The sequence below is a fragment of the Loxodonta africana genome, chromosome 11 (genome assembly GCF_030014295.1).
Source record: "Loxodonta africana isolate mLoxAfr1 chromosome 11, mLoxAfr1.hap2, whole genome shotgun sequence".
Lineage (NCBI taxonomy): Eukaryota > Metazoa > Chordata > Mammalia > Proboscidea > Elephantidae > Loxodonta > Loxodonta africana.
The window spans coordinates 1,600,800-1,627,249 of record NC_087352.1 but is presented as its reverse complement, the minus strand read 5'-3'; the positions used below and the strand labels follow the sequence as shown (position 1 = coordinate 1,627,249).

Here is a 26,450-nt window from a genome sequence, read left to right as displayed (position 1 = left end):
AGAAGAGACTGCGATATCTAATATCCACCCCAGAGTTTTAGGCTTAGCTTTGCACATACCTTCCCCCACCACCAGGACCTCTTTGGAAGCCTCGGGCTCTTCGTGATTCCTGTAGAGCTGTACTTGGCTGTCTTCTTCCCACGTTTCTCACTCACCCCACTGACTATTTCAACTCTCTGTCCCTGCCCCAGCCTCTCCCCTGAGATCCAGACCTGGAGGTCCCATGGTGTCCTAGACATCCCCTAGAACCTTCACACCTGCAGGTTCTCTCACTGACCTCAGTATTCCCCCGACCTGCCCTTCCTCCCGTGTCTCTGCTTCAGGGTTGACCCCACCGTCTCCCTCTGCAAGCCAGAGCCCCGGGCATCACCCTGGATATCTACCTCCCCTCAGTCCCCTATGCTTTCCACCAGCCTCTCCTCTCCCCTCAGCCCCACCCTGCTCCAGCCCTCCTGCTTCCCTGCCAGCTTCTCCTGGGCTCCTGGCTCTAGTCTCCCCCTCTGGTCCACCCTCCACATGGCAGCTGGGGGGATTCTATCCCTCACCTGCTTAAAACCCTCCCTGACTCCCCAGCGCCTCTGGGACAGAGTCCAAACCCTGCAGTCCAGCATCTAAGACTGCGTCATTAGGCCCTGTGGCCCGTCCAGGCTGGTCTCCACAATCTGCCTTACATGTCTCTGTTTGGGCACTCGCCTTGCCTTTGAATGCCTTCTCAATCTTCACTTCATTACTCCTGTGAATTCTTTCACAGTGAAATACTCTTGATCACCCCCAGGCTAGGTCATGCACCTCCCACAGCCCCCAAGACTTCCCTCAACACCCTGACTACTCTGCTTGGCTTCCAAGACCACAGCCCTGAACATTCTGGGCTGTCACCATCTGAAGATGGTTTGTCTACTCCCAGTGACGCCCCCCCCCCCCCCGCACCATGAGGCAGCGCCTGGAGTTGTCATCATCATTGCTGTGTCCCCAACATTGTTCACCTCCAAGCTGGCCCAGAAGGGGCCTCAGACAAATGCCTATTCAATGAGGGAGAGGTTGGGCTCTCCCTCTGTGCCTCCCTGGATGTGTGGCTTTGCTCCAGCCTCAGTGCCTCAGCATCGGCTCTTCGTCTATGGAATGGGCACCTAATGAGGTGAAGGAACTCCCTGCGTTAGCCACCGCCTGGATGAGTAGAGCTGGTCCCAGGCCCATCCCAGTACCAGTGCCTCAGTGTTGGGGGGAGCTTCGTTAGTCTTTGCTCAATGTCCCTACTATGCTATCTAGGTCCCCAGGAGCCCTTCCCTGAGGAAGCGGTTTCAGTGGGGGGCAGCAGCCTGGGCAGTGCCTCAGGACCTTTATTGACCATGACCACCACGGACACTGACGGGGTTCCCTCAGGCGCCCCCCAGCAGCCTCCTCCGTAGCTCTCGGCCGAGCAGCTCCTGTTCCCTGCGGACGCCCTCCAGCACGCTCCGGTTCTCCTGGGCCCTCCGGATCAGGTAGGGGATCACCTCCTCCAGGGAGCCGTAGGGGATGGACTTATACACAGCATAGCCGGCCTGCCCTGTGGGGAGAGGGTGGGCGGGGTGTGGGCCTGGGCCTGTGGAGAGGCTCCCCTAGGCCCCATCTGGAACAGACTTCCATTTCTGAGAACAGGATAGACTAGCTGAGTTGGACACACTTTCCCACTAAAGAAAAAAAAAATTCTAGAGCAAATGTTTTTTAAATCTTTTTAAAATCACTAAAATGATGCCAAAAGAGTAAGGAATTATTAATCCAATGATTAAGAGAAAGGCTGTCGCTGCAAGGTGAAGAGGGTTAATAACAAGTCAGTTCTCCTGCTTTCCCTCACTCCCATGGAATATTGACTGCACCACGAACTACCAAAAGAATGAACACATCTGTCTTGGAAGAAGTACAGCCAGAATGCTCCTTAGAAGCAAGGATGGCGAGACTTTGTCTCACATACTTTGGACATGTTATCAGGAGGAAGCAGTCCCTGGGGAAAGGACATGGGGCTTGGTAAAGTAGAAGGTCAGAGAAAAAGGTGGATTGACATGGTGGCTGCAACAATGGGCTCAAGCACAGAAGTGGTTGTGAGGATGGTGCGGGACAGGGCAGTGTTTCATTCTTTTGTACATAAGGTCACTATAAGTCGGAACTGACTCGACGGCACCTAACAACAACAACAACCCCCACTCCCAGGGAATGGCCTTGGCAACAAGCAGAGCCAGGAAGAAAACAGATGAAAATCTCTCCCTGAGAGTTTGTAGCCAGATTTGCCACACCAATTTACACCCTGGGATTGTCTCAAGAAACCTCAGGCTGTGAATTTACGGTAAAATAGGTTTGTAGTCTTAGTACCTGGCAGAGGAAAACACAAATCCTTGTGTCTCAGGCCCTGGCAAGCAGCACAGTGAAGATAACAGGGCACACAGGAAATCAGACACCACGACTAAGAACCAGAAAATACAACAGACAGCAGACACAGAGACACAGCTCTGCAAGGCCTTCAGATAATGGAATAGCAGATCTGTCTGGAAGCCTGTGGAGGCTGGGCCAGCTGCAGGCTCTGGGTGGGAGCCTGCCGGGCATTGGTTGGGAGAAGAGGCCTCGCTGGGGCCGGAATGGGTGGTTCACATACCCAGTGCCAGGGAGACGTGGTCGCACATCCCCAGAAGTTGTCCGAAAAAGACAGGCCCATCCAGAGGAATCCCTAGCTCCCACATGCTACGAAAAAAAGGACATACCCTTAATCCAGACAGGGGCTGGATCCAGGGCTGAAAGTCAGCCACTGTGCACCTGTATGACTTCCAGTTATTAAAATAGTAAGATATTATAAACTCAATAATAATAACCACTGCCCCGAGCCCCTTGGGAGCCGCCCAGGAGATCCTAGCCCTGTCCTTGAATCCTAGGACCCCCTCATACCCCAGGACCCCCTCATACCCCAGCCAGAGGCCTACAGGACCCTGCTGCAATTCTAGCCACACTGATGCCTGGCTGTGGCAGGTTAAATACTTTGAGTGTCTCCCAGAATCCTTCCTAAGCCTAGTGGCCCCACACCATTCCTCCCCTTGTCCACGTCTACCTTCTACCTGTCCTGTAGACACCGACTTCCCTTCCCGTGCCTCATACCGCTTGGTTGCCTGGTGGACAGACTCCTCATTGTGGGAGGCCACCATGAGGTGACACAGGGGGCCACGGCGGGACACGTGGGTCAGCATCAGCTCCAGACAGCGGCTGTAACTGCACAGATATGCTAGATTCAGCTCAGGCATCTGGGTGGGGCCAGGCCCCAGGGATCAGGGATTCCTGCCCTTGGGAAGGTGGGTGCTGTGAAGGGCAAGGTGTCTGGAGTCAGAAAGTATCCCCACTCCTCCTGCACCAGCTGGGTGACCCTGCACAAGTCGCATTCTTTCTTTGAGCTGTTTTTCTCTTCTGTAACAGCGTGAGTTCTCCTAAGAGTGCTGCTGTGAGGATCGAGTGAAACAAAAGTGACTCAAGGGCGATCCCACACACGAGATGACACATGCCCAAGGTTATTCACTACATTGCCTTGTTTGCAGGACGAGATTAGAAGCAAACATTCATTAGCAGAGAACTGGCTGCCTGAACTTTGGCACACAGAGAATAGGGGAGTACCCCTCTCCAAAAAAAAAAAAAAAAACCATTGCCATTGAGTCGATTCCAATTCACAGCTGTAAAAAAGAACGAGGACACTCTGGACACTGGGAGGGAAAAGTAAAAAGCCTGGCAGATGCTTTCTGAACGTGCCGTAGGCCAGGTGCTTCACGTGCTCTGTTGGTTCTCCTCCGTTGCCTCCTACATCTGTCCTCTGCCCTGTCTGCCCCTCAGGGCTTACGTTCTGCGTCATCCATGAAGGCATGGGCAGGAGACCAGAGTGAGGGAGGAGGAGAGAGCTAGGAGCATCTCACCTCCCAGTCCCCTCCCTTGGTCACCCTGGCTTTGTTTTGTGTATGGCAGCGGCTCCTGTCTGGCAGTCCCTCTTCCTCAGCCCAAACAGCTTCCTGCTCTTGTGTGTCCTTGGGTGCCTCATCATTCCTTATGAGTTCCCCTAACTTTGCCCAACCTTCTATAAATAGTCCCATCACTGAACTCCATCTAGTTAAATCCCTTCGCATGGAATTCTGTTTCGTCTGGGACCCTGCCTGACACACGTACATTTGCTCATTTAATCGTCAAGTGAACTCTGTGAAGTAGATGTTCTTATTATACCCATTTTACAGAGGGGGAGACTGAAGCTGAGAGATGTTAAGTCTCTTGTCCCGAGGTCATCCAGCTAGAAATGGCCGAGCTGGGATTTGAACTTAGACTGTGGCTTCCAGAGCTGGAGTTTGTTACCACTAGACTATGCTGCCTTTGAGATACGCAGTCTAGTGGGAAAGCAAGGAACAGTGTGTAGACATGATGTCTTCTATGCCAAAAGAAGGAAAAACAAGAAAATATCTTTGTGTTTGCCTGTTTATGAATACAAAGGCACTCAGGAAACAATGCGGGGGCAGGGAGACCCCATGACTAGATGGAGATGTGGGTGGAAGTGAGATATGTCAGCATATTTATTTTCATATTGTCATGGATTGAATTATGTCCTCCCAAAACTGTGTGTATGAACTTGGTTAGGCCATGATTCCCAGTATTGTGTGGTTGTCCTCCATTTTGTGATTGTAATTTTATGTTAAGAGGATTAGGGTAGGATTGTAATACCACCCTTACTCAGGTCACCTCCCTGAAGCAACTTAAAGGGAGTTTCCCTGGGGTGTGGCCTGCACCTACCATGTACCAGGCACAGTTTTAAGTACTGGGTTTGTTTGTTCGGCAGTGAACAAATCAGAAACCTCTGCCCTCCTGGATCCACAGTCTGGTGAGGGAGAAAGGCAATGGGCAGCTGAATACACAAACTGCATAGAATCCCAGGTACTGATAATTGCTAAGGAGAAAAATACATTCAGATAGGGGACAGACAGTGGGTGTGGGGTGTTCCAGGTTTTGATAGGGAGAGCAAGAAAGGCCCCCTGAGAAGGTACCAATAAGTCAAGACCTAAGGAGGTGACGGATTGAGTCAGGTGGCAATCCGAAAGAAGAACATTCTGGAAAGTGGGAACAGGAAGTGCAGGGGCCCTGGGGGATCAACCGGGAGACCAGCATGGCTGGAGTGAAGTGAGTGAGAGGTAGAGAGGTGATGGGACCAGGTCATGTGAGGCCTTGTGTGCCACCGTGAGGATTTGGGGTTTAGTAAGAGTGTGGAGGGGTTTTGAGTGCACGAGGGACATGATTTGGCTCTTGTATTAACAAGTTCCCTCTGGCTACCTGTGAGGGACAGGGCAGGGCAGAGGAGGGAGCAGGAGCCTAAGGAAGAGCCTGCTGCGATGGTCTAGGTGGGAGGTGATGTGTCTTGGACTAGGGAGAAGGAGTAATACGTAAACACCCAGGATACTCAGCACAGAGCTGGATGGGTGTTGAGCCCTCACTAAATGTTAGATGTTATTGTTATTTCTCTCAGAGCCTGGCCTGGCCCAGTCTTACCTCCAACTGGTGGCCTCGTAGTCAGGCTGAGTGGGGTCTTCGGTCCTTTGGAGCCGGGCCACCTGTCTCTCCTTGTCCAGGTAAGCCCCTCGTACCAGCTTCACTCCAAAGGCCAAGCCAGCCCTGTCCGCTGCCTCAGCATCCCTCTTCAGCCGCTCGTGTGTGTCCTGGCAGGGCACACAGGCAGGTTCGGGTAAGGCCACAGGAACACCAGCCCATGATCCCCCCGAGTCCATGGTCCCCCCGTGTCCACCACGTACCTTCAGGTAGGCCTGGTAAGTGTTCCAAACCCAGGGTCCTCCCTCCCTGGGGCTGTTCCAGCGCAAAGCCAAGGCAGCCACCAGCAGGGAAAGTGCAGGATTCAACGAGGTGTACTCGGCATCCACCAGGAGCCTCACGTGCTGGGTCCGGGCGTGCTGAAGATGTGGGAGACATGGCCAGGGTGCCAGGAGTGCCTAGCAGGTGCGATGGCACCAGGCCCCAGCAGAAGACATTACCTGTACCACCCGGTGCAAGCGGCTCAGAGAGGCCCAGAGATGCTGGTTCTGCTCGGCATTGAGGCAGGAGACCTGGAGGTCCTGGGGGGTTACAGGGGAGGCAAGAGGGGCTTAGGGCTGCTGTACCCTCCAGGGTCTAAGCTCCCCCTCCCACCATCAGGCAGGGGAAAAAACGTTTAGCAATTGTTAGAAATCTGAAAGGTAGCAATAACAGATAGACACTATTTATTGAAGTATAATACAGTGGCTGAGAGCCCAGAATCTGGGTTCAAATCCTGGCTGCATAACTTATTGTGTGACCTTGAGCAAGTCCTGCAACATCTATAAGCCACAGTTTTCTCCTCCGTAAAATGGAGGTGATAATGATACCTACCTAATGAGGTTGTTGCATAGATAAAATGGGTTAATGTGCATCTTAGGCTGGGTTCCCTAGTGAAGCAAAACCAGTGAAGCACACATATATATATAAGTGTGTGTATATATATAAATACATATGCAGAGAGATTTATTTCAAGGAAATGGCTCATGCATTTGTGGAAGCTGGCAAGTTCCAAATCCATGGGCCAGGAGTCAGACTGGAGGCTTCTCCTGACTCACGTGGTTGCAGGGGCTGGTGAACCCAAAATCAGCAGGTTAGACAGCAGGCTGCTGGCTCACGTCCCAAGAACCAGAGGTCAGAGGATGATGAGTCAGATGCAGAATCGAGAGAGAGCAAGCGTTGCCATAATATCCGTATATGTCGGATGCAGGCCACACCCCCAAGGAAACTCTCCTTTCAACTTAGTGGCTGCTCACAACAGATCACATCATAATGGTGATTACAACATATCTGCTGAACCACTGAAAATCATGACCTAGCCTTAAACCATATATAATCTCTAAATAAAGACAATATAAAGTCATACTTGCACCTAACATGGTACAACTAACAGGCATACAAATGAATATTCACTAGCCCCATTTACATCTTATATTTTATAATGAGTAATGGAATAAAAAAAAAAATTTTTTTTTAATGGAATAAGGGAGGGAAGAAAACAAAGATATTTGTTATGTGTATATCTATATCGATATAGATATAGATATATATACATGCACACATAAAATGCACACATACACGTATAATAAAACAAGGAAGAAATACTCTAACAATTACAGTCCTCATTTCAGCAACTGTTCACATGGTCATAACTGGTGTTTAGAGCTACCTTCTTCCACCACTTATTCCATATTGCCTTTGCCCTTAGCAAACACCTCAGCTGGTGGTAGCTCTTTGCCTGGTGGGGTGACCCAAATCATCATTCCTAAAGGATCTGGGCCATTAGTAGCCATGTCGGAATTGGGTTGCTGTAGTTTTTCATTGGCTTTAATCACAGGACATGGTAGTACTAAGAGACGCCTTAAGGGGTCTCCTGCATGCCAGACATCCTCTTCTTTACCTCCATTATGTAATATCAGTCTGATTTCCTCTTGGTAATCAGGTAATCACACCACCCAATATGGTAACTCCCTTCTTTGTTGATCCAGAGGCATAAGGAGCCCAAAGTGGCCAGGTGGCATTCTTAGCTTCCAGTTGGTTCCAATGGAATCAGTGATGAGTCTCCAGGTGGGAGCATTCCTACCTTTGGAACTAAGACCTCTAGGCCCACAGAGCATAGGGTGTTGGGGACAGGAAGCAAAAATTTTGCAAGTGGGTCACTAGAGGTAATAGTGCATGGTGCCACTCCCATTTCTCCACCCCTTGATTCCTGGACACATGAACCCAGGCTATGGGAGAAACAGCACCATATTTTGGGGGGGGGGTTGGGTTTACAGCATATACAGCCTCCCAGAGAACACTACCCCAACCCTGCAAGGTATTGTCACCTAGCTGGCACCATAATTGTATCTTTAAAAGGCCATTCCATTATTCTATCAAATCAGCTGCTTCAGGGTGATGGCGAAGATGATAAGACCAGCGGATTCCATGAGCATGGGCCAATTGCTGCACTTCATTTGCTGTGAAGTGAGTTCCTTGATCTGAGGCAATGCTGTCTGGGATACCATAACAGTGCATAAGGCATTCCATAAGTTCACAGATGGTAGTTTTGGCAAAAGCATTGTGTGCAGGGAAGGCAAATCCTTACCCATACTAAGTGTCTATCCCAGAAGAACAAAACACTGCCCTTTCTATAATGGAAGCCGTTCAATATAATCAACCTGCCACAAGACTGCTGGCTGATTGCCCCAAGGAATGGTGCCATATCAGGGACTCAGTGTTGGTCTCTGCTGCTGGTAGATTGGGCGTTCTGCAGGGGCTGTAGCTGAGTCGGTCTTGGTGGGGAAGTCCATGTTGCTGAACCCATGCATTACTTCCATCCCTGTCACCATGGCCACTTTGTTCATGAGTCCATTGGGAAAGCCAGGAGTGGCTGGGGAAAGAGGATGACTGGTTTCCACAGAACAAATCATCCTATCCACTAGTTTGTTAAAAATCTTGTCTACCGAGGTCACCCTTTGGTGAGCATTCACATGAGACACAAATATCTTCAATTCTTTGGCCCATTCAGAGGGGTCTGTCCACATGCCTTATCCCCATACCTCCTTGTCACCAATTTTCCAATCATGTTCCTTTTAAGTCCCTGACCATCCAGACAAACCATTGGTCATGCCCATGAATCAGTATATAATCATACATCTGGCCATTTATCATAACAAAGTTCTGCCCACTGGGAGGATTTCCCTTCACCACTGTCCTTCATGGAGGTCCCAGAAAGGGGCTGTATTGCTGCTGCTGTCCACAGAACCATCTGTAAACCAAGCATGAGTTTTCGCTTCCTCAGTCAACTGATCATAAGGAACTCCCCATGAGGCCATAAGTGTAGACTGGGAGAGGGAAGGTCATGTAACAGGAGTAGAGCATTTGGGTCACTTCCTCACGCCACTTGTGCCTCCAGGTCTTGCTCGAGTCTGATCTCATATATACCACTTCCGTTTAATGACGGAGTGCTGCTGTAGATATCTGACTTTGTAGGCTAGACAACACCCAGTTCATGATGGGCAGCTCAGGCTTCATGGGGACTTGGTGGCTCACAGTTAAGTGTTCATTTCTACTAAGGTTCATTTACAAGCCAAAAGCTGTTTCTCAAAAGGAGAGTAGATATTTGCAGAGGATGGCAGGGCTTTACACCAAAATCCTAAGGGTCTGTCTGTGATTCACCAATAGGGGTCTGCCAAAGACTCCAAACAGCATCTCTATCTGCCACCGACACTTCAAACCATTGAATCAGCTGGATCAGATGGCTCAATGGCAGAGCGGCTTGCATGGTAGCCTGAATCTGCCTCAGAGCCTTCTCTTGTTCTGGGCCCAACTCAAAACTGGCAGTTTTTTTTTTTTTTTGCTTTAAGTGAAAGTTTACAAATCAAGTCAGTCTCTCACATAAAAATTTATATACACACCTTGCTACATAACCCCAATTGCTCTCCCCTTAATGAGACAGCCCGCTCCCTCCCTCCACTCACTCTTTTTGTGTCCATTTCACCACCGTCTGAGCCTCTCTACCCTCTCATCTCCCCTCCAGGGAGGAGATGCCAACATAGTCTCAAGTGTCCACCTGATCCAAGAACCTCACTCCTCACCAGCATCCCTCTCCAACCCATTGTCCAGTCCAATTCCTGTCTGGACTTGGCTTTGGGAATGGTTCCTGTCCTGGGGCAACAGAAGGCCTGGGGGCCATGACCACCGGGGTCCTTCTAGTCTCAGTCAGACCATTAAGTCTGATCTTTTTATGAGAATTTGGGGTCTGCATCCCACTGCTCTCCTGCTCCCTCAGGGGTTCTCTGTTGTGTTCCCTGTCAGGGCAGTCATTGGTTGTAGCTGGGCACCACCTAGTTCTTCTGGTCTCAGGCTGATGTAGTCTCTGGTTTATGTGGCCGTTTCTGTCTCTTGGGCTCATAATTACCTTTTGTCCTTGGTGTTCTTCATTCTTCTTTGATCCAGGTGGGTTGAGACCAATTGATGGATCTTAGATGGCCGCTTGCTAACATTTAAGACCCCAGATGAGAACTGGCAGTTTTTTTGAGTCATTTGATAAATAGGCCAGAGTAGCACACCCAAATGAGGGATGTGTTGCCTTCAAAATCCAAAGAGGCCCACTAGGCATTATGCCTCACTTTTAATTGTAGGAGGGGCTATTTTTTACTTTAGAAGGAATATTTCGACATGCCCCACATCACTGAACCCCTAGAAATTTCACCAAGGTGGAAAGTACCTGAATTTTTGTCAGGTTAATTTTCCACCCTCTAGCATGGAAATATCTTACTGATAAGTTTAGAGTCATTGATACTTCTTCCTCACTAGGCCTAGTCAGTAATGTCATCAGTGTAATGGACCAGTGTGATGTCTTGTTGTTGGGAAAAGCAATCAAGGTTCCTGCAGACTAACTTATGACATAGGGCTGGAGAGTTGATATATCCCGGAGGTATGACAATGAAAGTGTATTGCTGGCCTTCCCTACTGAAAGCAAACTGCTTCTGGTGGTCCTTCAAAACAGGTATGGAGAAATAGGCATTAGCCAGATGGATAGCTGCATACCAGGTACCAGGAGACATAGTAATTTGCTCAAGCAATGAAAACTACATCTGGAATAGAAGCTGCAATTGGAGTTACCACCTGGTTAAGTTTTCAATAATCTGCTGTCATTCTCTAAGATCCATCTGTTTTTTGCACAGGCCAAATAAGTGAGTCGAATGGGGATGTAGTGAGAAACACCACCCCTGCATCCTTCAAGTACTTGATGGTGGCAGTAATCTCTGCATTTCCTCCAGGAATGCAGTATTGCTTTTGGTTTACTATTTTCCTCCATAGGGGAAGTTCTAATGGATTCTACTTGGCTTTTCCTACCATAATAGCCCTTACCCCACATGTCAGGGATCCAATGTGGTGGTTCTGCCAGTTGCTGAGTATGCCTAGTATGTCTAGTAAGTACATCTGAGTAAGTCTAGTTATAGGTCTAGAAGCAAAAATGGGTGGCGGGGGTGGGTCTGGAGACATTCAGCAGTGTCTTGTAAGGCATCTATCTCAAGCAATTACACATTCTGGAACTGGGAAAATCACTATAGGATAGGTTTGGGGACCCAGTGGACTCACTGTGAGATGGACATGAGCCAAGACTTCATTAAGAAGCTGACCTCCATATGCCCCAACACTGATTAGTGGGCCATCTCTGACTAGTGGGCCATCATGGTGTTTTGGGTTTCTGGAATTAGTGCCAGTTCAGAGCCAGCATCCAGTAATCCCCCAAAAGTCTGACTGTTTCTTTTCACCCAATGAACAGCTACTCTCGTAATAGGCCGTAGATCCCTTTGGGAAAGGCTGGGAGAAAGATTACATTTTTGGCAGTGTAGCGGGGTCCTGCCTCAAAGTGACCCGGCCTTCCCTTCGTTCAAGAGGTTGTGGGTCTGTAAACTGGCTCAAGTCTGGAGACTGATTGAGGAGCCATGACTCTCTATTTCGGTGATTCAAGTTGGACTGCTGTTCGCTTGACCTAAAATTCTTCTGCTTGTACAGATAAGTATTTAGTAGATTTCTCATCTCTTTCCCTCCTAGGTACACCATGACTAAGTAGCCAATGCCATAAGTCCGTACGAGTCAGACTATTCCGATTACTGCTTTGACTCTGCTGTCCATTATGGTAACCACACCTGCCTTGTTTTTGTCAATTAAGTGCCATTATTTGGCCCCTACCACCAGAGGATCCAATTAGCCCCATTGAATTTAGGTGTCTTAATTTTTTTTTTTTTTTTAATTAAGTTAGGGCAGTTCTCACTGTCAGATCTGAGCTGAGGCTCCCTTCACAAATTTGTTCGTAACCATTGTGTTAAAAGATGTGTCCTCTGGGCACTCCATGGGTGGATCTGTGGGCCCAATCTGTTAAATCCACTCTAACATGCCAATTTCCCTAAACCACTGGATACTGTCTTCTACAGTATACCGAGGCAGGTCTAGCATTTCAACTTTGATTTTGTATAGGCCATCACTTAATCCATGCTTCACTGAACCAGCCAAGTAAACGACTGGATCCTTTTCTAAACATTAAATGAAGAATCTGTGTTAGTGGGCCCATAACAATAAACTCAGACTTATCTAACTTTATGTTCCTTGCACCATTATCCCACACCCTAATAGCCAGTCCCGCACATATTCCCCAGGTTTGTGTCTGTATATACTAGAAAAATCAAGGAGTTCTTTTTTAGCGTAGCATGCCTTCTCCTGGGTCACACTTCGTATTTCATCTCTTGGGGCTCACTGGGACTTAAGTCTAGTTTTAGGTCTAGAAGCAAAAATGGGTGGTGGGGGTGGGTCTGGAGACATTCAGCAGTGTCTTGTAAGGCATCTGTCTCAAACAATGCCCCAGACAACACCTCAGGTGCTGCCCCAGGTGATATCTCTGACAAAGACTCTTCACTGGAAGGGATAATAATTTTACCTGGGGCAGTGGCTTAGCAGACAAAGAGAAATAATCCTTTCAAATGGGAGTGAGAGGGGTGGTTGTGTTGACAGGAGTGATTCAATGAAATTTAGGGGCTTAATGTCCCCAGCTTCCTGATTATCTGCCCATATGTCCTCATCCCAAGTCTTTAGAACCCAATTTCTTACCAATCAATGCCTTCACTTTAACTTCAGACACCCACCTTTCGAGGTTGGGAATTCAATTGACATTGTAATTTAGCTGGTGTTATGATACGAATCTGGGTTCAGTTTTTGGCATACCCTCTCTGTTACTACAAGAAATAGGGTTTTCTTTCAGGGCATAAGTTAGAACTTTCAGGTCTTTTATGCAACACTTGAGCTGTGACTCTGAAGCCCTGAGTTCATCTCTTTCTTTCGCCACTTTGTCTACTGAAAGCAGGGCCAACCAACCAGCTTCCTTATAATTCTAATTCTGACAAAATTGTAGAAAGGTATCAAATATGGAATCATCCAGAGCCTTGTCTCTCACAAATATTTGACCCACTGGTGGTGATATTTTGTGTATTTCTATTGCCACCTCATACCATGAATTAGCAGTGCCTTCTTTACTACTGGAGACAGAGTCATCGTTGCCTTTAAGGATGGCCAGACTTGAGAACCAATTCATAACTCATTCTTGTGATGTTCCTCTAGAACCACTCTCAGTACCAAATATCTTAGGCTGGGTTATCTAGTGAAGCGTGTTGTTATTTTTGTTAGGTGCCGTTGAGTCGATTCCAACTCATAGCAACCCTATGCACAACAGAACGAAACACTGCCTGGTCCTGCGCCATCCTTACAATCATTGTTATGCTTGAGCTCATTGTTGCAGCCACTGTGTCAATCCACCTCGTTGAGGGTCTTCCTCTTCCGCTGACCCTGTACTCTGCCAAGCATGATGTCCTTCTCCAGGGACTGATCCCTCCTGACAACCTGTCCAAGGTATGTAAGACACAGTCTCACCATCCTTCCCTCCAAGGACCATGCTGGCCGCACTTCTTCCAAGACAGATTTGTTCATTCTTTTGGCAGTCCATGGTATATTCAATATTCTTCACCAGCATGACAATTCAAAGGCATCAACTCTTCTTCAGTCTTCCTTATTCACTATCCAGCTTTCACATGCATATGATGTGATTGAAAATACCATGGCTTGGGTCAGGTGCACCTTAGTCTTCAGGGTGACATCTTTGCTCTTCAACACTTTGAAGAGGTCCTTTGCAGCAGATTTGCCCAATGCAATGCGTCTTTTGAATTTCTTGACTGCTGTTTCCATGGCTGTTGATTGTGGATCCAAGTAAAATGAAATCCTTGACAACTTCAATATTTTCTCCGTTTATCATTATGTTGCTCATTGGTCCAGTTGTAAGGATTTTTGTTTTCTTTATGTTGAGGTGCAGTCCATACTGAAGGCTGTGGTCTTTGATCTTCATTAGTAAGTGCTTCAAGTTCTCTTCACTTTGAGCAAGCAAGATTGTGTCATCTGCATAACGCAGGTTGTTAATGAGTCTTCCTCCAATCCTGATGCCCTGTTCTTCTTCATATACCCCAGCTTCTCGTATTATTTGTTCAGCATACAGATTAAATAGGTATGGTGAAAGAATACAACCCTGACGCACACCTTTCCTGACTTTAAACCAATCAGTATCCCCTTGTTCTGTCCGATCAACTGCCTCTTGATCTATGTAAAGGTTCCTCATGAGCACAATTAAGTGTTCTGGAATTCCCATTCTTCGCTGTGTTATACATAGTTTGTTCTGATCCACACAGTCGAATGCCTTTGCACACAGGTAAACATCCTTCTGGTATTCTCTGCTTTCAGCCAGGATCCATCTGACATCAGCAATGATATCCCTGGTTCCACGTCCTCTTCTGAAACCGGCCTGAATTTCTGGGATTTCCCTGTCGATATACTGCTGCAGCCATTTTTGAATGATCTTCAGCAAAATTTTGCTTGTGTGTGATATTAATGATATTGTTCTAGAATTTCACATTCGGTTGGATCACCTTTCTTGAGAATAGGCATAAATATGGATCTCTTCCAGTCAGTTGGCCAGGAAGCTGTCTTCCATATTTCTTGGCATAAACGAGTAAGCACCTCCAGTGCTGCATCTGTTTGTTGAAACATCTCATTTGATATTCCATCAATTCCAGGAGCTTTGTTTTTCGCCAATACCTTCAGAGCAGTTTGGACTTCTTCCTTCAGTCCTATCATTTCCTGATCATATGCCACCTCTTGAAATGGCTGAATATCGACTAATTCTTTTTGGTATAATGACTCTGTATATTCCTTCCATCTTCTTTTGATGCTTCCTGCGTCATTTAATATTTTCCCCATGGAATCCTTCACTATTGCAACTCGAGGCTTGAATTTTTTCTTCAGTTCTTTCAGCTTGAGAAACGCCGAGCGTGTTCTTCTCCTTTGGTTTTCCATCTCCAGCTCTTTGCTCATGTCATTATAATACTTTGTCTTCTCGAGATGCCCTTTGAAATCTTCTGTTCAGTTCTTTTACTTCATCAATTCTTCCTTTTGCTTTAGCTGCCCGACGCTCAAGAGCAAGTTTCAGAGTCTCCTCTGACATCCATCTTGGTCTTTTCTTTCTTTCCTTTCTTTTCAGTGACCTTTTGCTTTCTTCATGGATGATGTCCTTGGTGTCATTCCACAACTCGTCTGGTCTTCAGTCACTAGTGTGCAATGCATCAAATCTGTTCTTGAGATGGTCTCTAAACTCAGCTGGGATATATTCGAGGTCATATTTTGGCTCTCGTGGACTTGCTCTGATTTTCTTCAGTTTCAGCTTGAACTTGCATATGAGCAATTGATGGTCTGTTCCACAGTCGGCCCCTGGCCTTGTTCTGACTGACGATATTGAGCTTTTCCATTGTTTCTTTCCACATATGTAGTCAATTTGATTTCTATGTGTTCCATCTGGCAAGGTCCATGTGTATAGTCACTGTTTATGTTGGTGAAAGAAGGTATTTGCAATGAAGAAGTCGTTGGTCTTGCAAAATTCTATCGTTCGATCTCTGGCATTGTTTCTATCACCAAGGCCATATTTTCCAACTACTGATCCTTCTTCTTTGTCTCCAACTTTCACATTCCAATCGCCAGTAATTATCAATGCATCTTGATTGCCTGTTCGATCGATTTCAGACTGCAGCAGCTGATAAAAGCCTTCTATTTCCTCATCTTTGGCCCTAGTGGTTGGTGTGTAAATTTGAATAGTGGTATTAACTGGTCTTCCTTGTAGGTGTATGGATATTATCCTATCACTGACAGCGTTGTACTTCAGGATAGATCTTGAAATGTTCTTTTTGACAATGAATGCAATACCATTCCTCTTTGAGTTGTCATTCCCAGCATAGTAGACGATATGATTGTCCAATTCAAAATGGCCAATACCATTCCATTTCAGCTCACTAATGCCTAGGATATCGATGTTTATGCATTCCCTTTCATTTTTGACGATTTCCAGTTTTCCTAGATTCGTACTTCGTACATTGTAGGTTCTGGTTATTAATGGATGTTTGCAGCTGTTTCTTCTCATTTTGAGTCGTGCCACATCAGCAAATGAAGGTCCCGAAAGCTTGACTCCATCCACGTCATTAAGGTTGACTCTACTTTGAGGAGGCAGCTCTTCCCCAGTCATCTTTTGAGTGCCTTCCAACGTGGGGAGCTCATCTTCCAGCACTGTATCAGACAATGTTCTGCTGCTATTCATAAGGTTTTCACGTGTCTCTCAGTTTATCATACTGTGGGGGCTTGCATGTTGCTGTGATGCTGGAGGCTATGCCACCAGTATTCGGATACCAGCAGGGTCACCCATGGAGGACAGGTTTCAGCTGAGCTTCCATACTAAGGCAGACTAGGAAGAAGGACCCGGCAGTCTACTTCGGAAAAGCATTAGCCAGTGAAAACCTTATGAATAGCAGCGGAACATTGTCCGATATAGTGCTGGAAGATGAGCCCCCCAGGTTGGAAAGCACTCAAAAGATGACTAGGGAAGAGCTGCCTCCTCAAAGTAGAGTCGACCTTAATGACGTGGATGGAGTCAAGCTTTCGGGACCTTCATTTGCTGATGTGGCACGACTCAAAATGAGAAGAAACAGCTGCAAAATCTAGTGAAGCGTATATATATGTAATTATATATATGGAGAGGTTTATTTCAAAGAAATGGCTCATGAAGTTGTGGAGGCTGGAAGTCTCAAATCCACGGGTCAGGCATCAGGCTGCAGGCTTCTCCTAACTCACGTGGTTGCAGGGGCTAACAAACCCAAGTAGACAGGTCAGATGGTATGCTGCTACTTCTTAGGGCTTTGGGAGTTGTTGAATCGCAAAACCTGGAGGTCAGACTACAGGCTGCTGGCTCACGTCCCAAGAACCGGAGGTCAGAGGATTAAGAGTTGGATGCAGGACCAAGAGAGGGCGAACTTTGCCTGAGCATCCATATATTTTGGATGCAGGTCACACCCCCACAGAAACTTCCCTTTCCACTGATTGTTTACTCACAACTGATCACATCACAGACAGTAATTACGTCATATCTGCCATGCCACTGAGAATCACGGCCTAGCCAAGTTGACACATAACCTTAACTATCACAATGTGTGTGATGTGCCTGGACACAATAAGGGCAGGACAATGGCAGTACCTGTTGCCAGGTGGATGTTTACCCGTGTTTTATTGACTATGCAAAGGCATTTGATTGTGTGGATCATAACAAATTATGGATAACATTGCAAAGAATGGGAATTCCAGAACACTTAATTGTGCTCCTGAAGAATCTGCACTTAGACCAAGAGGCAGTCATTTGAACAGTGCAGGGGAATACTGCATGGTTTAAAATGAGGCAAGGTGTGTGTCAGGGTTGTATTCTTTCACCATACTTATTAAATCTGTATGCTGAGCAAATAATCTGAGAAGCTGTATTGCATGAAGAAGAACGTGGTATCAGGATTGGAGGAAGACTCGTTAAGAACCTGCGATATGCAAATGACACAACCTTGGTTGAGGAAAGTGAAGAGAACTTGAAGCACTTACTGATGAAGATCAAAGTCTGCAGCCTTTGGTATGGATTACACTTCAACATAAAACAAAAATTTTCACAAATGGACCAATAAGCAACATCCTGACAAATGGGGAAAATATTGAAGTTGTCAAGGATTTTATTTTACCTGGATTCACAAATCAACGCCCATGTAAGCAGCAGTCAAGAAATCAGAAGACACATCACGTTGGGCAAATTGGCTACAAATGAGCCCTTTAAAGTGTGGAAAAGCAAAGATTTCACCTTGAAGACTTAGGTGTGCCTGACCTCACGCCATGGTATTTTCAGTTGCCTCATATGCATGCAAAACCTGGACAATGAATAAGGAAGACCAAAGAAGAATTGATACATTTGAGTTGTGGTGTTGGTGAAGAATATTGAATGTACCATGGATTGCCAAAAGAACTAATAAATCTGTCTTGGAAGAAGTACAGCCAGAGTGCTCCTTAGAAGCAAGAATGGCAAGATTTCATCTCACATAGTTTGGACACATTATCAGGAGGGACCAGTCCTTGGAGAAGGATGTCACACCTGGTAAAGTAGAGGGTCAGTGAAAAAGAGGAAGACCCTCAGCAAGATGGATTGATACAGTGGCTGCAACAATGGGCTCAAACATAACAAAGATTGTGAGGATGGTGCAGGACCAGGCAGTGTGGCACCTAACACACACTACTGTCCCCCTCATTCACTGTGACTGCCACACTGGCCTCTCTGCTAGTCTTCGAACATGTCAGGTATCTTCCCACTGCAGGTCCTGTACTCTGGCTGTTCCTTTCTCCTTGAATGTTCTTCCCCTGGATATCCACTTCCCTCACTCCTGCTTAGTGTGTTTATGTTGACTGTAGTTTTAATTATTGTGTGTCTCTTGCTCACAACTAGCAACTGCCCCTGTCTCAAGGGCAGGAATTCTGTCTGTCTTGATCATCGTTGTCCCCTCTGACCCTAGCGTAGTACCTGGAAGGTGGTAGATGTTCAGCAAACATTTGGGGAATTAATAAGTTTGTAACATGGGAATAATAACCATCCCCAACTCACAGTCTTGTTATGGGAATTCCAAAGGGTAAATGTGATTTACTGGTGTCCCAAGAAAGTCCAGCTAGGTTTGAATAAATTGGGAAATTAAAGAAAGAAACATTTTGTTGATTATATTTGCACCACAATAAAAAAGAAAGGAAGAAAGAAAAATAGGTAGGACTTTAAGCTTTATTACATCCAAGAGAGTAAAGGTGAATGACATAGGCCTAGGATTGTTAATGGAGCCCTACCGGGGTGGTTGGCTTGCATGTGTAAACCTCTCAGGCTTGTGGGAGAAGTCTCTGTCCATGGGGAAGAAAGTCAGATGGGGGCACCTGCCCACCTGACTTTGCCCCAAAAAGTTGCCTCTCCCCCCTGGCTTGGGGCTTCGTCCTGGAGTTCTGGGAGATTAGCCACTGGTGGCGCTCCCTATGTATAATGCCCACCCTCACAGAGGGCTTGCTCCGTGCCAGGTGCTGTTTCAGGTACGAAATATTAACTCATTTTATCTTCAACACCCTCTGAGGTGGAATATTATCATCCCCATTTTGCAGATGGGAAAGCTGAGGCACAGAGAGGTGAGGTCACACAGCTAGTCAGGGGCAGACCTGGGATCTGAACCTCAGCCAGTTGGTTCCAAAGTCTGGATCCTTAACCGTCACTCTCCATGTACACAGTCAAGGGCAGGGAGTAAATGTTTCCCTCTAACGTAAGTGGACTGCTTAGAACAGTGCCTGGCACATTATGCATGATCAATACTTTCTCCACTGTTAATTTTTAAAAATCACCTGCTTCATTCATTTATTCACTCACATATATTGATCATGCCTTGTCCAGGTGCCAGGGGCTAGGGATATGACAGTGAATGGGACAGCCGTGAATCATGCTGGGGAATCAGTTGATGTGAGCCCAAGGATGTGAGCAGTGGGGCTCTGATCTGAGGTCGGGGGCAGTAGGGCTGCCCCTAAGATGGGGACAGGAAGGAGGGGCAGGTATGGGGGGATACTGAGACCAGTGTGAAGAGCCTGGGGGTCACCCAAGGGGAGATGTCCAGGAGGCTTTGAGTCTGGGGCCCAGGGGAAAGGGGCTGGGGACAGAAACGTGGGCAGCATTAGGGCAGAGTTGGGAAACTGAGACCGAAGGTGTAGATGAGAAGTTCCCTGCAAGGGGAGTAAGGAGGAAGAGGGAAGGAGGCCAGGACCCAGCCCTAGGGGACCTCCATATTTATAAGACCAAATCCAAACCAAACCCATTGCTGTTGAGTCAATCCTGACTCATAGCGACAGGCAGAGAAAAACCTAATAAAAACTAAGCAGGAGCTGACAGCGATGAAAAAGGAAAACCAGGTATGTGGTGTAGGGGAAGCCGGAGGGAGCAAGTGATGCAGAAAGGAGGGAGGCCCCTTGTTCTTTGCAAAGTCAGATGCCAGCCTCTGCCAGGGCTTCACACACACGTCTACCTTAATCCTTAAAACTGCCTGGCAAGGAGCTGCTGTCACCATCTCATGTGAGTAAACCGGAGCCCAAAGAAGTGAAACTCATTACCTCCAAAGCCGATCCTCTGAAATGCTAACGCTGGCTTCTACGTGTTCTGACATGTTTTAAAAATTATAAATGAAGAAAAAAAATCAATATTAAAAAAGAAATATCAGCATGTCCTCTGTAGCATTGTTTGGGCTGGTGGATACTCAGAGGCCACCTGGTGTCCCTCCCTGGGAAGGGAGCAGTTAGAAGTGATGGGTTGTATGTACCCAAAGAAACATGGATGAATCCTAAAATCAGAGTGCTCAGTGAAAAACGTAAGAAACATCCAGAGGTTCACCCTTCAGCCGAAGATGAGACAGGTCTGTAGGGCAAACAATAACACACATGAGGAACGTGCCTGTAGTTCAGTCATGTACACGAGACTAAGTGGGCACACCAGCCCAAAAGCAAAGACAAGAAGGCAGGAAGGGAGAGGAAAGCTGGATGAATGGAAATAAGGAACCCGGAGTGGAGAAAAGGAGACTGTTGATACATCTCGGGGTTGACAACCAAAGTCACAAACCAATTTGTGTATTAATTATTTAATGAGAAACTAATTTGCTCTCTAAACTTTCACCTAAAGCACAATTTAAAAAAAAAAAAAAGAAAGAAAAACACAAGAAACAGAACAGGAGATATGTAACATAATACAATTTGTGTGAATTTTAAAATATGTCCCCCAGATTGACAGGGAAGGGGCATGAGGGAACTTTGTGCAGTGATGGAAATGTTCTGATCGTGACAGAGGTTTGGATTGCTTGGGCATGCATTTGTCAAAACTCATTAAAAGCTACGTTTAAAATATTCACATTTCAATGTATGTAAATCTTACCTCAAAAAGATAAAAACAACTGTAAATAATGACTGAGCTCCAATTAATGATCGACATCCTGAGGTAGTGGTTAAATGCTATAGCTGCTAACCAAAAGGTCGGCAGTTCAGATCCATCAGGCACTCCTTGGAAACCCTATGGGGCAGTTCTACCCTGTCCTATAGGGTCACTGTGAGTCAGAATAGACTCGAGGGCAGTGGGTTTGGTTTTGGTTTGGTTTTGAAGCATTTAGAGGGACCATTTAAGGATGTCTGCAACTTACTTTGAAATGCATCAAAACGTAAGATGGATTGATGGACGGATAGAGGAATAGACAGGTGGAGAGATATGATTCAAAACAGGTACAGTAAAATACTGATGGTAGAATCTAGGTGGTAAATATGTGGACTTCCACTCTACGAGTCTTTCAACTTTTCTTTATGTTTGAAAATTTTCAAAATAAGATGTTGGAAAGAGTATGCCCCACCAATATGCACTTGGCAAAAAAAAAAAAACACACACACACATATACACAATAACAAGAAGACACACATTATTGACCCATAACAAGAGAAGAGATTGAAAATGTAATAATAATAATAAAAAAAAAACTCCCAACAACAAAAAAAGCCCGGCCCAGATGGCTTCACTGGAGAAGTCTACCAAACATTCAGAGAAGAGCTTACACCAGTACTACTCAAACTATTTCAGAACATAGAAAAAGAAGCAATACTTCTGAATTCATTCTATGAAGCCAACATAACCCTGATACCAAAACCAGGAAAAGACACCACAAAAAAAAAGAAAATTACAGGCCAATATCTTTCGTGAATATAGATGCAAAAATTCTCAACAAAATTCTATCCAATAGAATTCAGTGTCATGTCAAAAAAATAATACAGCAGGACCAAGTAGGATTCATACTAGGTATGCAAGGATGGTTCAATATTAGAAAATCAATCAACATAATCCACCACATAAATAAAAGGAAAGAAAAGAATCACATGATCATCTTAATTGATGAAGAAAAGGCATTCACCAAAGTCCAACACCCATTCCTGATAAAAAAAACTCTCAATAAAGTAGGTACAGAAGGGAAATTTCTCAACATAATAAAGGGCATCTATGCAAAACCAACAGCCAACATCATTCTTAATGGAGAGAGACTGAAAACATCCCCTTGAGAACAGGAACAAGACAAGGATGCCCTTTAACACCACTCCTGTTTAACATTGTGCTGGAAGTCCTAGCTAGAGCAATAAGGCAAGAAAAAGAAATAAAGGGCATCCAAATTGGTAATGAAGAAGTTAAACTGTCCCTATTTGTGGATGATATGATACTATACATAGAAAACCCAAAAGGCTCCACAAGAAAACTACTGGAACTAATAGAAAGATTCAGCAGAGGAGCACGATACAAGATAAACATACAAAAATCAGTTGGATTCCTGTACATCAATAGAGAGAATGATGAAAAGGAAAAATACCATTTATAATAGCCCCTGAAAAAATAAAATACTTAGGAATAAATCTAACCAGGGATGAAAAAGACCTATACAAAGAAAACTACAAAACACTACTGTAAGAAACCAAAAGAGATCTACATAAATAGAAAAACATACCATGCCCATGGATAGGTAGACTCAACATTGTGAAAATGACAATTCTACCCAAAGTGATTTACAAATACAATGCAATACTGATCCAAATACCAACAAGATTCTTTAAAGAGATGGAAAAACTTATCATTAACTTTATATGGAAAGGGAAGAAGCCTCGGATAAGTAAAGCACTATTGAAGAAAAAGAATAAAGTAAGAGGACTCGCACTACATGACCTCAGAAACTACTACACAGCTACAGTAGTCAAAACAGCCTGTTACTGGTACAATGACAGATACATTGGCCAATGGAACAGAATTGAGAACCCAGATGTAAATCCATCCACCTATGGTCACCTGATCTTCGACAAGGGCCCAAAGTCCATCAAATGGGGAAAAGATAGTCTTTTTAACAAATGATGCTGGCAAAACTGGATGTCTGCAAAAAAATGAAACAGGAACCATACCTCACACCATATACAAAAACTAATTCAAAATGGATCAAAGACCTAAATATAAAGCCAAAAACTATGAAGTTCATAGAAGAAAAAATAGAGTCAACAGTAGAGGCCCTAATACACAGCATTAACAGGATATAAACCACAACCAACAAGACACAAACTCCAGAAGATAAGCTAGATAAATGAGACCTTCTAAAAATTAAACACTTATGCTCATAAAAGACTTCACCAAAAGAGTAAAAAGAGAGCCTACAGACTGGGGAAAAAATTTTGGCTATTACAAATCAGATGAAAGTCTAATCTGTAAAATCTACAAGAAAATCCAACACCTCTACAACAAAAAGACAGTTAAAAAATGGGCAAAGGAAATCAACAGACACTTCACCAAAGAAGACATTCAAGCTGCCAATAGACACATGAGGAAATGCTCGCAATCACCAGCCATTAGAGAAATGCAAATCAAAACCCAATGAGATATCATCTCACCCTGGCGTTACTGGCATGAATCAAAACAACAGGAAATTACAAACGCTGGAGAGGCTGCAGGGAGATGGGAACTCTTGTGCACTGCTGGTGGGAATGCAAAATGATACAACCATTTTGGAAGACGATATGGCGCTTCCTTAGAAAGCTAGAATAGAAATACCATATGATCCAGCAATCCCCCTCCTAGGAGTATATCCTAGAGAAATAAGAATCATCACATGAATAGACATATGTGCACCCATGTTCACTGCAGCACTATTCACAATAGCAAAAGATGGAAACAACCTAGATGCCCATCAACAGATGAATGGATAAACAAACTGTGGCACATACACACAATGGAGTATTACGCAACCATAAAGAACAACGATGAGTCTGTGAAGCATCTCATAACATGGATGAATCTGGAGGGCATTATGCTGAAATAGTTACAAAAGGACAAATATTGTATGAGACCACTACTGTAAAAACTCATGAAAAAGGTTAACACACAAAAAGAAACAATCTTTGATGGTTACGAGGGAGGGGAGGAGTGGGGATGGAAAAACACTAGACAATAGGTAAGTGGTAACTTTGGTAAAGAGTAAGACAGTATACAACACTGGGGAAGCCAGCACAACATGTACAAGGTGGGGTCATGGACGCTCCATAGACACATCCAAACTCCCTGAGGGACCGAATTGCTGGACTGAGGGCTGTGGGGACCATGGTCTTGGGAAACATCCGGCTCAACTGGCATAACATAGTTTATACAGAAAATGTTCTACAATCTACTTTGGTGAGTAGCGCCTGGGGTCTTGAAAGCTTGAGAGCGGCCATCTAAGATACTCCACTGGTCTCACCCCTTCGGGAGCAAGGGAGAACGAAGAAAACTAAAGATACAAGAGAAAGATTAGTCCAGAGGACTAATGGACCACATCTGCCACTTGCTTCACCAGACTGAGTCCAGTACAACTAGATGGTGCCCAGCTACCACCACTGACTGCTCTGACAGGGATCACAATAGAGGGTCCCAGACAGAACTGTGGAAAAATGTAGAACAAAATTCTAACTCAAAAAGAAAGACCACACAGAGACTAGAGAAACCTTTAGAGTATGGCCCCTGGACACCCTATGAGCTCAGTAATGAAGTCACTCCTGAAGTTTACACTTCAGCTAAAGATTGGACAGGCCCATAAAACAAAACAAGATTAAAGGGGCACACCAGCCCAGGGGCAAGGACTAGAAGGCAGGAGGAAACAGGTAACTGGTAATAGGGAACCCGAGGTTGAAAAGGGAGAGTGTTGACATGTCGTGGGGTGGTTAACCAATGCCATAAAACAATATGTGTACTATTTAAGAAAAACTAGTTCTGTAAATCTTCATCTAAAGTATAATAAAAGTAAAAAAAAAAATTTAAGATACACGTTATACAGAATGGAGTGATTGTCAATGTTTGGTGTAGGGGTTAGAAATAAGATATAAAGACAAAAAGGAATAAATTAATGAACAAACTAAAATCCTTTTGGTCTAACCAGAACCCATGTACAATGGGCACACACCAATAGGCCTGTGTTGATTGATAAAATATTAATATCCTTCTGGTTGGGAAAAGAGCTGAGGTCCCAAACTCCTTGAGTATTCCCATCACCCAGGCCCCTCCCCTACAATTCCCAGATGTCCACGTTCCATTCAGGGGCCTCCAGGACCCTGTCCCTCACTACAGTCACATTTATTCTGATTGGTCTGAGTCTGGGAAGTAGCAGGAGTTAAATATATTTTGAACAGATCACCTGCAGACACCCACCACATCCAAGTCCAGGGTCTCTGCTCCCCCCACATTTCCCACCAACCATCCAATCTCACCCCGCCTGACGTCCTTACCTTCCCAGAGTCCAGAGCTTCTGCCAGCCTCTCAGGGCTCAGCTCCACGGAGGCCCCCGGTTCTCTGACCCACGAAGTTAGCTCCTTCTGAAATGGGATAATGGGTGGGGCGCTGGGGGGCCTGGTAGGTAGCCGCACCCCACCACCACCATCCTGCCCCTCCCTTACACAGAGCCGAGTGCTGGTCAGTGCTGTCACCTTCAGCTGCATGAGGGTGGGCCCAGCTGGGCCAGGGGTCTCCACGAGGCTTCTTGACAGGTCCACGCACCGCAGTATGGCGTTGAGGTTCCCCTCATACCAGGCCTCGCTGCCCAGCCAGCAGGCATCAGGGCCTGAGCCTGCTAACCCCCTTCCTGCCCTCCTCCAGGCTTCCTGGGGCCCCAGCCCCCTACTCACCCAGTCCTGGCAGCTGAGTCTGGCTCCTCCTCGATAGGCACTGCCAGCAGGGGCTGGAGGCCTAGGTGCTGAAGCTGCTGGACACAGTCCTTCACCTCCTCTACGGTCTCGCCAGCCACAAACTGCCCATAGATGGATGCCCGGAGAAGCGCGCCTGAGAGCCGGCAGCCCAGGAGTCGCCGAGACCAGGCCTGGAGCTGGGGTGACAGGGAGTAAGGGCTCAGAGCAGGGCCCTGGGAGACTCCAGGCCAGTCCTGGGGGCCGCTGCTCACCGCCAGCCCGTGGGTGACCAGAGGAGGCCAGGCACACAGCCGCAGCACCAGCAAAGCCCTGGTCAGCTCTCCTGTGCCTTTGAGGTGGAAGGCCCCACCATCGAAGCGCAGCGGCTTCCAGCCCCCTGCAGAGGGGCCTGCCCGGGAGTAAGCCACCCGACAGATCCGGAGCATGAGATCCTTTGTCGCTTCCACCCCAGGTGAAGGGGCTTTGGACGCAGTGGGTCGCCAACCGCCCCTTGCCTGGCCAGGGGGCAGTGACTGATTAACTGGGCAGTGGACATGGGAAAACAACCTTTAGGATCACAGTTGATTATCCTTGGGAGGGGGGGCAGTTAATTATTAACAGATGAGGTCAGAGTTCAGAGTAACCAGGACAGAAAAGGAAACCCCCAGTCATAGCCCCCAACAAAGCCCTCAACAGCTGGCGTTTATCTGGTGCCCACCATGTACCAGTGGGTG

General features: G+C 46.2%; 1 protein-coding gene across 2 annotated transcripts; it reads right to left on the bottom strand.

Moving 5' to 3' along the window:
- Nucleotides 1-1,521: 1,521 nt before the first annotated feature.
- PRODH2 (proline dehydrogenase 2) lies at nucleotides 1,522-26,162 on the bottom strand. 2 transcript variants are annotated; one of them, XM_064293439.1, is made up of 9 exons: nucleotides 25,989-26,162; nucleotides 25,717-25,913; nucleotides 25,489-25,627; nucleotides 25,321-25,407; nucleotides 6,027-6,107; nucleotides 5,790-5,945; nucleotides 5,530-5,696; nucleotides 3,121-3,231; nucleotides 1,522-1,546 (listed from the first exon to the last, which is right to left on the bottom strand). In XM_064293439.1, exons 1-9 carry the CDS (start codon nucleotides 26,160-26,162, stop codon nucleotides 1,522-1,524), a joined length of 1,137 nt encoding a protein of 378 aa, XP_064149509.1. The 2 variants fall into 2 exon arrangements, with proteins under 2 accessions (XP_064149509.1, XP_064149510.1); XM_064293440.1 differs by lacking the exon at nucleotides 5,790-5,945.
- Nucleotides 26,163-26,450: the final 288 nt, after the last annotated feature.

What these genes read in the sequence shown, in the direction of transcription:
- PRODH2 (XM_064293439.1), bottom strand. Translation starts at nt 26,162, where the DNA reads ATGCTCCGGATCTGTCGGGTGGCTTACTCCCGGGCAGGCCCCTCTGCA. An exon ending in CTTACCAGGCCTACCTGAAG is followed by an intron (nt 5,697 to 5,789) that starts GTACGTGGTGGA and finishes GTGCCCTGCCAG; the next exon opens with GACACACACGAGCGGCTGAA. An exon ending in GTCCACCAGGCAACCAAGCG is followed by an intron (nt 1,547 to 3,120) that starts GTATGAGGCACG and finishes CTCTCCCCACAG; the next exon opens with GGCAGGCCGGCTATGCTGTG.